The 13811-nt window shown below is 47.0% G+C and overlaps 1 protein-coding gene across 1 annotated transcript in view; it reads right to left on the minus strand.

The window, feature by feature from the left end:
- LOC126284555 (GAS2-like protein pickled eggs) overlaps positions 1 to 13811 on the minus strand; it is a 789773-nt gene that overhangs the window by 632551 nt on the left and 143411 nt on the right. Inside the window, exon 2 of the mRNA XM_049983557.1 lies at positions 8529 to 8722. Within this exon, the coding sequence (XP_049839514.1) occupies positions 8529 to 8708 (180 nt within the window). The 5' untranslated portion in view covers positions 8709 to 8722. The remainder of the gene's footprint in view (positions 1 to 8528; positions 8723 to 13811) is intronic.

Raw genomic sequence — 13811 nt, forward strand, 5'->3', positions numbered from 1 at the left:
CGCAGAAGTGCCGAAACACGACGTGGCATTGACTCGACTAATGTCTAGAGGGAACTGACACCATGAATCCCGCATTCCTGTCCACAAATCCGTAACAGAACGAGGGGGTCCAGTCTCTTCTGAACAACATGTTGCAAGGCATACCAGATATGGTCAGTAATGTTCATGTCAGGTGAGTTTGGTGCCCAACGGAACTGTTTAATCTTAGAAGAGTGTTCTTGGAGCCACATTTTAGTAATTCTGGACGTGTGCGGTGTCGCATTGTCCTGCTGGAATTGCCCAAGTCCGTCGCAATGCACGCTGGACATGAATGGGTGCAGGAGATCGGACAGAATCTAGACGTATCGGGGGTCCCATATCACTCCAACTGCTCACGCCCCACGCCATTACAGAGCCTCCACCAGCTTGAACAGTCCCCTGTTGACATGCAGGGTCCATGCATTCATGAGGATGACTCCATATTCTTACAACTCCATCAGGTGGTTACAATTTGAAACGAGACTCCTCCGACCAGGTAACATGTTTCAAGCCATCAACAGTCCTATGTCGGTGTTGACGGGTCCAGGCGAGACCTAAAGCTTTGTGTCAACGGTACACGAGTGGGCCTTCGGTTCCGAAAGCCCATAACGATTATGTTTCGTTGAATGATTCGTACGTTGACACTTGTTGATGTCCCAGCATAGAAATCTCCAGCAACTTACGGAAGGGTTGCACTTCCGCGACGCTGAACGATTCTCTTCAGTCGTCGTTGGTCCCGTTCTTGGAAAATCTTTTTCAGGCCGCAGCGACGTCGTATTCCTGATATTCACGATACACTCGTGAAATGGTCGTACGGGAAAATTCCCATTTCATCGCTACCTCTGAGATGGTGTGTCCCATCGCTCGTGCACCGACTGTAACACCACATTCAAACTCACTTAAATGTTGATAACCTGCCATTATAACAGCAGTAACCGGTCTAACAGTGGTTCCTCCTGGTCCGAAATTAATACTGCATTACGACATTTCACTTTCAGCAATTACTGTGGAGTGGCCTCTGCTCGCCAGCTCGCTGGCTGGAAACTCACACGAAGCGTCAGACTGGCCCATCTCCGGCTGTAAACATTAGCCGAGGACCAACAAAGGAGCGGCGACCACGGCACTCCCATGTGCACAATCACGAGGCTCGGCGCGACTCGGGAAAGGTCGGCCAGGCTAAGCAGCTCGGCGCCTAGTGAGCTGTGCCGGATGACGCAGAGCACGGCGGTGGGAGCGATGCGCCACAGCTGATGAGACAGTTTCTGTCCGAGGCTGTTCCCGGACCCGCTCTGTACACCGCCACCGACAGAGGGGGACGCTCCGCTAAGGGAACGCCGACACTGTTCAGGCAGAGCGACCCACATAGCTCCTGGATAACTGCACAAAGACTACAGGAGAGAAATCTTTTTCACCGTTGTCATTGTCCCCGCAGTTCTGCGCAGTAGGATCAAAAAAGTATCCCGACATATGAGGGAGTGCCGCTTATTTATCCCTGAATATGTTGTTGTTATTGTTGTAGTTGTCGTCCTCAGACTTCAGTACTGTGTGATGCAGCTCTCCTCTCAGTCTATCCTGTGAAAGTTTCCATATTTCTGGGTAACTACTGCAGCCTACATCCACTTGAAACCTGATTACCGCGTGTGTGTGGATTGTGCATTGAACTGGGGGGCCTACAAACGACGGAGAGGCTTCGTCCCGCCGCAGCCCTCAGTGCTTCAAAACCCCACAACAGGCTGCAGCAGTACACCCACCCCACCGCCGCCCCACACCGAACGCAGGGTTGCTGTGCGGTTCGGCCCCAGTTGATCCCCCTCGTGAACATCTCACACCACACGAGTGGGGGAGTGTAACCCAAAAATGTTTGCGTGGTAGAGTAATTATGGTGTACGCGTACGCAGAGACAATGTTTGTGCAGCAATCCCCGACATAGTGTAACTGAGGCAGAATGAGGGGAACCAGCCCGCATTCGCCGAGGCAGATGGAAAACCGCCTTAGAAACCATCCACAGGCTGGCCGGCACACCGGACCTCGACACTAATCCTCCGGGCAGGTTCGTGCGCGGGACAGGCACGCCTTCCCGTTCGGTAAGCAGCGCGTCCGACCGCGCGGCTAGCCGGGCGGGCCTGCTTACCGTAGTCAAACCTTGGTATCTTTCTACAGTTTTTCGCATTCCAGTTCCCTTAATTAACAATCTGACGATTTCTTCACACCTCAGAATACGTCCTATCAACCGATGCCGTCTTTTATTCCAGTTATGTCATAATGTGTTTCCCCCAATCTGATTCATTATCTCTTTTATCAGTTATCCGATCTACCCACATAATTTTGTACGTTTTTCTGTAGCACTACATTTCAAAACCTTCTGTTGTCTTCGTGTTTAAATTGTTTATCGTGCACGTTTCACTTCCGTACACACAAATACATTACTACTATAAATGATTCATTTGTTTTCAAAGTGTTACAAGCACAAATATCAAAGATGCATGAATGGAATCTTAAACTCACCGAAACTGCATTTTGCATTCTGCAAATGTGCTATGAGTGTCCCTCTAATCACACGATTCACGTCCAAGCGCCATTCAAGTTTGTTCCATAGCTTATGCAACATCATCCGTCAGTGCTCATCTGCTCATCACGGAACATTGATGTATTCTCTGAACTGTTCCTGTCGTTCTATGGGAGTACGTAAACGCGGTACTTATTATACCCCCAAAGGGAAAGATCACAGGCCATCAGGTTAGGGAACACAGCCATATCACCTTCCCCACTACGCCCTATCCAGCGATGCAAAAGCTCGTCGTTTAGGTAGAGGCGAACACCGATGTTCCAATGAGGGACTCCCCACATCTTTTTGGAAGACGATATTCTAGCAATCTGCAGTCACTATATCAAGGTAAGAGCTACCCATCATAGTCTTCTCTCGGAAGAAAAACAGCTCGTACATCTTCTTCTGTGACACTACACAGAAAACTTTACTGTTCGGTGAATCTCATCCACAATTTGATGAGGATTATCCCTGCCTCCCACACTCTCACATTTTGGCGATTAACATTTCCCTATAAATGGAAGGTTTCGCCATAGTTCATAATCAAATTGCAGGCGAAATGTTCATCCTCATGTGCTCCCTACATTATGATGGCGTTAGGCACAACCTCCAGTTTCTAACTGTTGCACTTGCTGCAGACTGTAGGGTTTGAAATGTAACCACCATCGCAAAAATCTTCCTCAGTTTGCTGCAGTACTCAAAGTTTCTGGCTTGTATAGGCTGTGCCTTTTTTTTGGACTGCATATGAAACTTTCCCTCCACAATTTCAATTGGCACCTTGATCGACTAGTAGTTCTCTGTTTACAGAGACAATCACTGTCCGAAAATTGTTGATACCAATACACAGAGCTCTGAATACATTGTTGTTGTTTTCCAGAAACCCTTCTGAACTCCAACCCGCTACAACTTTTCTTCCAGTGCCGCTATTTTGACAAGGCACTGCACTCGTAATGCCAGCAGATGGGCACAATGGAAATTTGGTTGGGGTTGGGTTGTTGGGGGAAGAGACCAAACTGCGAGGCCATCGGTCTCATCGGATTAGGGAAGGACGGGGAAGGAAGTCGGCCGTACCATTTTAAAGAAGCCATCCCGGCATTTGCCTGGAGCGATTTAGGGAATTCACGGAAAACCTAAACCAGGATGGCCGAACGCGGGATTGATCCGTCGTCCTCCCGAATGCGAGTCCAGTGTGCTAGCCACTACGCCACCTTTCTCTGTGCAAATTTGGTGACCTTACCGTTCTATTCATGCATTAGTTATATGTATTCAAGTCTAAACACGAATAAATCATTTATAGTAGTCCTGTACTTAAAGAAAACACTAACATTTAAATTTACATCCAATGTTAACATATTTTTGTTTTTCGCAAATGCTGTTGTAGCTACTGACACTTTGCTATTGCTTCTGGACATCTGCCGCAGCAGTTCTCTGCTGCGTAAACAGCAGAACACATCCACTACTTCTAGTGTCTCATTTCGTAATCTCATTTTCTCAGCCTCATGTGATATCTTTTGACTAAATTCAGTCACCTTTTCTTAACTTTTATTTCTCTTCATGTTACAACCTCTTTGCGAAATACTATCCATTCTACTGAACTGATCTCCCAAAAGTTCATGGCTATGTGTTACACAATTACAGTGTTGTCGGGAATGTTCAAAGTTTTTATTTCTTGGCCTAAACTTCAATTACATTTTCAGATCCCTCCTCGGTTTCGTTTACTGCCTCCTTAATGTAAAGATTGAATAAAAGCTTGGAGAAGCTGCAACCCTATCTCACTGTCGCCTCAACTACAACTTCTTCTCGTGTCCTTCGACTCTTTTAACTGCTGTCTGGTTTCTATACAAGCTGTAAATACCTTTTCGCTGTGCACATTATCCATTCTGCGTTCAGAATTTGACAGAATGTGTTCCAGCAAAGATTGTCAAACGCTTTCTCTAAATCTGGAAGTGCTATAGACGTAGGTTTGCCATCTTGTAGCCTATCGTCTAAAGTAACTCGTTGGTTCACTGTTGCCTCAGATCTTACTACGTTTCTGCAGAATCCAATAAAGCAAGGAAGGTTATCATGGCACTTATAAAATTGTAGAGACAAGTGCAGAATCGAAGACGAGATTCATAATTGCAGTACAAATATAAAATTCATAAAACTTTGTCAGCATTACATGAGAACAGAAACTTATTGTGATGTCACCGACAGAGACATCACTTGCTAGGCGGTAGCCTTTAAATCGGCAGCGGTCCGTTAGTATACGTCGGACCCGCGTGTCGCCACTATCAGTGATTGCAGACCGAGAGCCGCCACACGGCAGGTCTAGTCTAGAGAGACTCCCTAGCACTCGCCCCAGTTGTACAGCCGACTTTGCTAAGCAATGGTTCACTGACTACGTACGCTCTCATTTGCAGGGACGACAGTTTAGCATAGCCTTCAGCTCCGTCATTTGCTACGACCTAGCAAGTCGCCATATTCAGTTAGTATGTGTTCTGAACAGATAATATTGTGACTCATGTCCCGACAAGAGCGACCTTCATCATTAATGGATTAAAGTTAAGTATCAAACTAATTACGTCCGCTTTCTGAATTCTAATTCCTTGTCATATTCCAGACCTCACGTCAGTATAGTTCTTTCCTCCTCACGCCAGCCTGCGTGAGCTGAGACGCTTGCATTTCGGCCTGCACTTGTAACACTGTGTTGGCTCTTCTGCCAACACAACACTTGTATCGGACGGTAGCTATACCTTTCAATGTACTTGAAAACCACGTCGGTCGTGGGCACGCAGGCGCAGCGATCAGTCTCCTGCTGCTTTCATTCGCTAATCGGCATTCTGTAACCAGTCTTGTATACTGACGAAACACGCCTAGTTACGACGTTGTAATGGTTAACATTGTACTTGGATACCTATTACAAGGTAAGCGTGGTAAATTTTTTACTATTTTTAATGTTTAAATAGTTTCAGAAAAATGTACGTTTTTTAAATATTGTTCTGCTTGTTTCCAAAGATCGGATAGTGAGTGCTGGTCAATCGAAACCCGTTATTATCTAGTTACTGTTACACTGTACTGGGATCAAGACCATTGCCTCAGCTGACGATGTCAGATCCTACGGATGTACTAAGTACCGACGACACAGGCTTCTGCAGACCGCCCTCTGTGGGTGCCGCGCACAGCGCACACACCCTGCGCCAGCCCAGCTGGCACTTCAGGCTGCCGCGACTCTGCTTGGCCCGCGCTTCGGCGCCAGACGGCGGCGGAAATTAAGCGCCGGCGCGCTGGAACGGGCGCCGCGAATGCAGTCAGGCGGGCGACGAGGCGTTCGCAAGCGCCCCGCCGCTGCCGTGTCCAATCTACCGCTTGTGAGAATGGGACTTCCGTGAAATCCGCGAAACTTTCCCTAACTGGCGAGAAATGAACGCAGTCTGCTCCTCCGGCAACTGTTTTAAGCGGCAAGCGCTTTTCAGGCCTAATGCATTTTGAACACCTCATGATGACAGTGTGTTGCTGTAAGTCGAAACTCCTATTACGAAGTTTTCCCTTTTTCTTTCGCCTACCTAATGGAATAATTTTTATTTTGTTTAGTTTCTTATTATTTACTTGCAATTGCACTCAGCCGTCTTTTTACGTCGTGATGTACCGTGTATCCCCCTGTCCCTTTCCACTCGATAGTGCGGTCCCCCCTCCCCTACCTCCCCCCCCCCCCCCTATCTTTTGCCTTGCTTCCAATTGACAAGAACGATTGTGCACGTTCTGCACCACGTATTTTCTTGTTTACACTGCCACTCGGCGGCAGTAGGTCAAGGCACACGTAACTGAGTTTTACTGAGACACAGACACCAGGCCGTCGTCATGTCAGTACCCTGTAATTATAATAGCGTTAAATTTAGTTGTGTCGGCCATCTTCCCGGCATGGTTGTTAGGAAAGGAGCATATAATGTTGTGCTGGCGACAATTGTTGGCAATCCGATGTCTGTGCACAGTAATTTTGCGTTAATTTTGTACTCCTACGACTGTGCGACTTAGGTCTTTACGGCACAACTTCAGCCTAGAGTACACGGTTGTTTGCTAGTTCTTTCACTGATTCTTATACATCTTTATCTGCGAACGCTTTGTCGCAAATTATATCACCTCACTTATGTCACGCGCAATGCTAATTCAAAAACGCATGCCTCTCAAAGTTTTCCTTTCCGACCACCTATTCCTTAGCTGAAAAATAGTCAGTTCAGAGTGGTCATCATCGACCCTAAAGGTTAATAGCTATCTGTGAAAGCCCGTAGCACCCACTTGTCTTTACCAAATTCTTATGTCGCGAATGCCACTCCAGAAGCGCCCGATTGTCGCAAGTGATACGTGACGTAAGGTTGCCTGCTTCCCTCGTAACAAACTGCACAAAAGCTAAGGAGAAATACTTCTCTCTGCTTTCAAATATTCTTTTACAAAGGAAAGTTAAGGAATATTGTCCTAATTTAATTGTCGCACATAAGACGACTGGCGTTGAGAAGCAGCAGGAACAGCTGAAAGTGACCAAAGCAGCGCTGGCGCATGCAAAACCTGCCTCACTGTGCACAGAATCTGTGGCTCAGTTAGCCCTCTTTTAATAATAATATACCGTAGATGCCTCGAACAGAAAACTGTTTCCGTTAATTCGAAGACAGTATAGATCACATTCGTCTACAAGAGGGCAGCAGAAGTGATCCACGGATCTACAATATCTTTGGTATCCAACCGATCTACAATCATAAAACATATTCTGAACTTATATGTAATGAGATATCCCGAACAAAGGTATCTCCTCCATGCCAACCACCACCGATTCCGAAAACATCGGACGTAAGAAAGCCAACTCGCTCTTTCCTCCCATGACAAAAATGGTTCAAATGGCTCTGAGCACTATGGGACTTAACATCTGAGATCATCAGTCCCCTAGAACTTAGAACTACTTAAACCTATCTAACCTAAGGACATCACACACATCCATGCGCGATGCAGGATTCGAACCTGCGACCGTAGCGGTCGCGCGGTTTGGGACTGAAGCGCCTACAACCGCTCGGCCACCGCGGCCGGCCCTTCCATGACATTCTGAAAGCCGTGGCTCAATGAAGTCAAAGAGATACGGTATATCTACATTTCCGAAAAGCATTTTACTCCGTAGCATGCAAACGCTTTTCTGCTGATGAAAGGTATGAAATTTGCGACTGTGTTGAGGATTTCTCGGTAAGAAAGGCGTAGTATATTATTTTGGATGGGAATTAATCGACAAATTGTCCTCCGTTGAAGATATAACGGAGAGCGCCATGAATGGTCAGACGTTTCCCTCACTCACGTACGACTGTCACAGAAATTCCGAAAAACTTGTACTACCTAACGCTTGAAGATAGACGCCAACTATCCTAGTTTTGAGTTTAAATGAGGAATCTACGTACCCCATATACCATAGCACTATCCCTACTGTCTCGGGCCGGCCGCGGTGGTCTCGCGGTTCTAGGCGCGCAGTCCGGAACTGTGCGACTGCTACGGTCGCAGGTTCGAATCCTGCCTCGGGCATGGATGTGTGTGATGTCCTTAGGTTGGTTAGGTTTAAGTAGTTCTAAGTTCTAGGGGACTAATGACCACAGCAGTTGAGTCCCATAGTGCTCAGAGCCATGCCTACTGTCTCGGTACGGGCCACGAACGTAAGATCAGACTAACTACAGAGAGCATAGAGGCACTTAAGCAGCAATATTTCCCGAATACCATAAGCGAATGTGACAATAAGAAACCCCTAAGTTTGGTGCAATGGAAAGTACCCTCTGACATGGGCTTCATAGTAGTTTACAGTGTATGGGGGCAGATCCAGAATGCACATCTTGGCTACAAAGTTTCACGAAGCACTATTAAGCGGGGCATCCAGGTAGACACCACAGCCTCCCTATAGTACAGCCCACCGCTACGACAAGATGCGGAGGGTGGGAGTGGTCAGTGTGAGCAGACCTACCTTGCAGAGTGCGACGCCCGTGTCGAGCCGGTCCATGAAGTTGTGCACGCTGATGCAGAGCTCCGGGTAGAGCGTCTGCAGCCACTCGGCGAGGTCCTCCTTCATGGCGTACAGGTACTCCTCGCTGGACTTGAAGGGCCGCAGGGACCGGGAGTCCCTCAGCACGGGCGTCACCTCCATCACGAGGCCGGGCTCTGCAACCGACGATACGAAATCAGTCAGTCACGGCCACCAGTGTGCCGAAGCGAGAAAAATCGGCGCTCGTGGGTATTAAAGTGTAGCTCTCTCCTGTGGGTTGCAATACAGGGTTCAGAATGAGATTCGCACTCTGCAGCGGAGTGTGCGCTGATGTCAAACTTCCTGGCAGATTAAAACTGTGTGCCGGAGCGAGACTCGAACTCGGGATCTTTGCCTTTCGTGGGCAAGTGCTCTGCCAACTGAGCCACCCAAGCACGACACACTCCCCGTCCTCACAGCCTTGCAGAACTAGCACTCCTGAAAGAAAGGATATTGTGGAGACATGGCTTAGACACAGCCCGGGGGATGTTTCCAGAATGAGTCTGCCAGGAAGTTTCATATCAGCGGACACTCCGCTGCAGAGTGAAAATCTCATTCTGGAAACGTCCCCCGGGCTGTGGCTAAGCCATGCCTCCACAATATCCTTTCTTTCAGGAGTGCTAGTTCTGCAAGGTTCGCAGGAGAGCTTCTGTAAAGTTTGGAAGGTTGGAGACGATATACTGACAGAAGTAAAGCTGTGAGGACGATGCGTGAGTCGTGCTAGCTCAGCTGGTAGAGCACTTGCCCGCGAAAGACAAAAGTCCCGAGATCGAGTCTCGGTACGGCACACAGTTTTAATACAGGGTTATTCGTAAGTACCTCTGGGATTAAATAAAAGAGCGACACGACACCTACAAGGGCAATGACACGTGTCAGTGCACAGAGTATCTTCCTAGGATCAAATCGCAACACACGGCGTGGCGTAGCTGCAGTGCATACAACCCAGGGGAATGCTTGTCAGAACGGGTAGACCAGGAACGCTCAGGATTACGGCTCGCAGGCCGTGCCTAGGCCAGAGTGCCAAAGCACTCAACCTGGGTGGCACATTTCCCCCACCGCCATGCCGCGCTGTCTGAGCGCGAGGAAAGGACAGAGGGGAAAACGCGCCGCATTTCTGTGACAGTACAGTCATGCTGGATACAACTTGCTTTTATATTTCACATTTGCCAAGAACATAGGTCACAAACAAAACTAGTTATCACTATGATTTAATTATTTTTGGCGAGCTAAAGACATAATATAATTCTTATCTGGTGCATACGGACAGACCAAGACAATTTCACAGGGTTTCGCAGTAAAGTTGCCACGTAAGCGTTACTTATTTGGTTTCATAATCGAGAAAAGGTCTTTGGCTGAATTATGTCGATCGAAAAATTGTAGCATTTTTTACAACCCCATTATGGAGACTTGGAAACTCTACCTGACGGAAGCTATTTAGACATATTAGACAGTTTTAACATATAAGGATTTGTCATTAAAACAGAAATTACCCTGTAGGTAACCAGTTACATTTGCTCAAGCACAGCGGCGCTTTCAACTGTAACAGCATACTGTCTCGAAAACTGCTCGAAAACGCATGTAAGACTGGCAGTGTCCTCAAAACGGTTAGGAAACTATCCTCGTAATTCTTTCAAGGGCACAATGGATTCCTGAAACTATGCGTTTTCTTTAACGGCAGTGATGTTAGGGAACTGGGTTGTCTTCTTCAAATGTGTCCCATCTACAATGCGATTTTCTTTTTAAATATGTCTCCGTCAAATCAGAAAGAAGTTACCCTGAAATATATTACTGTGGCCAGTGTACAGGCAAGTCCATAAAAATGCGAACGCTGCACCCCATTCTGAATGTTCTAGTTTTCGTCCCTGCACTCCTTTTTTCCTTATCAATTCAACAGTAGCGAGTTTTAAACCGGAAAATCGTCCAGACATGCCCCTTGACGTAACCCACGTCCTCTGCAGTAACATGTGAAGTCCCTGTGCTCTCCGTTCAGCAACATTGAAAAGCGTTGCAGCTGACAATGGAATAATGCGTGCAACTTCAGAAATTTTACTACTCGTACCACCAGTTTCTTCACGTGCTCCAGGCATGCAAATTTAACACAAAATTCCTTTTGATGTACAGAATAAAGAATACCGTCTGCCGGTCGGTGTATTTTTCTGCTCTTTCATTCTTTCTGCACGGTATTGTAGCGTCGTTTCACAGCAAATATGCGAATTGACAATTCTTATCCCTCTCTTCCGTCATTCCTATTCATTTTGAAGAATTGCGACGACAGATCGCTGGACTGCTTCTTTTTGTGCAGACATCCACTGAACCTGTCAACGTCCTTCACGCCACGAACAAGATTAAACAGCGATGACAGCGCAATTCTGCCGAACTCAGAGCACTGTGCCGACCGACAAACGCCGCGGCGCAATACCAAATGAAATGTCGCATATCCTGGGTACTGCCGAATAGGACCGAACAAAGCCGAGCGCGGGTCGCACTAGCTGCAGCGTGAAGTCCGGCCCTGATGTAGATAAATCACCTTCTCCGTATTCTCACACGAAAGAAGTTCGCGCCTGCAGATAGACCACCCAATGGCACGCTGCACCCAGATAGCAGCGATTCCAATGAACTCGTGTCACAAATAGTGCCCATGTTGAGCACTTGTAATGCGAGTTAAGAACTTGGACAGATGCTCTGTCCCCTAATATGTATATATTTTTGTGCGCCTTGCAGTTTCCATGCTGCTCTCTCCTCAAAACCAGAGGGCACTCGTGAGTAGCGCTGCCCGCCGGCCAGACGGGACGCCCAGCTCGCCGATCAGCTACAGCAGCTGCCTAAAGTCAGAACCGCAGGCAGTTCTACGGCGTGAACCAGCCGGCGAGGAGGGCCACAGGGCGATCCACGAGCGTCTGTTGTATGTCCACCCGAAAGCGGGCTCAACGCGTACTGTCGGCCTCCAGTCAAAGCACATTTTCTCAAAGACAGAGGGGGCAAAAGGATACGTCCAAAAGAGACGGGACATCAACACTCAATGCCCAAGGGACTACTTGCCAAGGCACTGTGTGCCTTCTAGGAATGACTTTCTTGGCAGTTCTCTGCCGTCTTTCTCCCCTGGGAAATGTACGCAGCAGTTCAGAAAGTTGCGTAAATATTTTAACTGGACCGAAAAAGAGCTGGTCATTCGGTAGTGTGACCGCTGGGGATTCTCTTTCTAGTGGCGACAGATAATGGGCACACCGTTTTTCATTAGTACTAATCAAAAGAGCTCAGGTAGTTTGTGAGAAGAATTTCTTAAGTATTTATAGCCTGGTCCAAAACACTGTTGTCAGTCAGAACAAAACTTTGTGACAATGTAAATACGTTATTGCGGCTGAGGCTCCCAATATCTTTATTTGTTATGCAAATGCCTCAACCAAGTGAAAACAAAATTAAATGATAATTAATAAACCACGTCTGTTGTCCTCGACGACGATTGTTCATCTGAGACAAAGGTATCATCAGGTGTGCCAGAGGGAAATGTGATAGGACCGCTGTTGTTCTGTATATACATAGATGATTTGGCGGACTGGGTGGGCAGCAATAAGCGTTTGTTGGCTAATGATGCCGTGGTGTACGGTAAGGTGCCGAAGTTAAATGACTGTAGGCAGATACAAGACGACCTAAACAAAATTTGTAGTTGGTGTGATGAGTGGCAGCTAGCTCTAAATGTAAAGTTAATGCAGGTGAGTAGGAAGAACAAAGCTGTAATGTTTGGATACAGCAGTAGTAGTGTCCTTGACTCAGTCAAGTCGTTTAAATATCTGGGCGCAAAGTTGCAGAGCGATATGAAATGGAAAGAGCCTGTGAGAACTGTGGTAGGGAAGGCGAATGGTCGACTTCTGTTATTGGGAGAATCTTAAGAAAGAGCATGTCATCCTCAATGGAGAGAAGTCTTCCTAAGTAAGATCAATTTCAGGAGTGCCGCAGGGGAGTGTAGTAGGACCGTTGCTATTCACAATATACATAAGTGACCTTGTGGATGACATGGGAAGTTCACTGAGGCTTTTTGCGGATGATGCTCTAGTATATCGAGAGGTTGTAACAATGGAAAATTATACTGAAATGCAGGAGGATCTGCAACGAATTGAGCCATGGTGCAGGGAATGACAATTGAATCTCAATATAGACAAGTGTAATGTGCTGCGAATACATAGAAAGAAAGATCATTTATCATTTAGCTACAATATAGCAGGTCAGCAACTGGAAGTATTTAATTCCACAAATTATCTGGAAGTACGCATTAGGAGTGATTTAAAATGGAATGACCATATGAAATAAATCGTCGGTAAAGCAGATGCCAGACTGAGATTCATTGCAAGAATCCTAAGGAAATGCAGTCCGAAAACAAAGGGAGTAGGTTACAGTACACTTGTTCGCCCACTGCTTGAATACTGCTCACCAGTGTGGGATCCGCACCATATAGGGTTGATAGATGAGATAAAAATGTACAAATGTGTGTGAAATCTTATGGAACTTAACTGCTAAGGTCATCAGTCCCTAAGCTTACATACTAAACCTAAATTATGCTAAGGACAAACACACACACCCATGCCCGAAGGAGGACTCGAACCTCCGCCAGGACCAGCCTCACAGTCCATGACTGTAGCGCCCTAGACCGCTCGGCTAATCCCGCGCGGCATAGAAGAGATAGAGAAGCTCCAATGGAGGGCAGCGCGCTTCGTTACAGGACCATTTAGTACTCGCCGTAACGTTTTCGCGATGATACATAAACTCCAGTGGAAGACTCTGCAAGACAGACGCTCAGTAGCTCGGTACGGGCTTTTGTTAAAGTTTCGAGAACATATCTTCACCGAGGAGTCAAGCAGTATATTGCTCCCTCCTACGTATATCTCGCGAAGAGACCATGAGGATAAAATCAGAGAGACTAGAGCCCACACAGAGGCATACTGACAATCTTTCTTTCCACGCACAATACGAGACTGAAATAGAAGGGAGAGCCGATAGAGGTACTCAAAGTACCCTCCGCCACACACCGTCAGGTGGCTTGCGGGTATAGACGTGGATGTAGAGTGGTCCACCTGTAAAGGACACCGCATGTAGGATGCTTTACGACCTGTTCTTGAGTATTCCTCGAGTGTTTGGATCCGTACCCGGTCGCATTAAGTGAAGACATACAAGCAACTCAGAGGCAGGCTGCTAGATTCGTTACCGGTAGTTTCGAACAACACGGAAGTATTA

This window comes from Schistocerca gregaria, chromosome 8 (assembly GCF_023897955.1).
Source record: "Schistocerca gregaria isolate iqSchGreg1 chromosome 8, iqSchGreg1.2, whole genome shotgun sequence".
Lineage (NCBI taxonomy): Eukaryota > Metazoa > Arthropoda > Insecta > Orthoptera > Acrididae > Schistocerca > Schistocerca gregaria.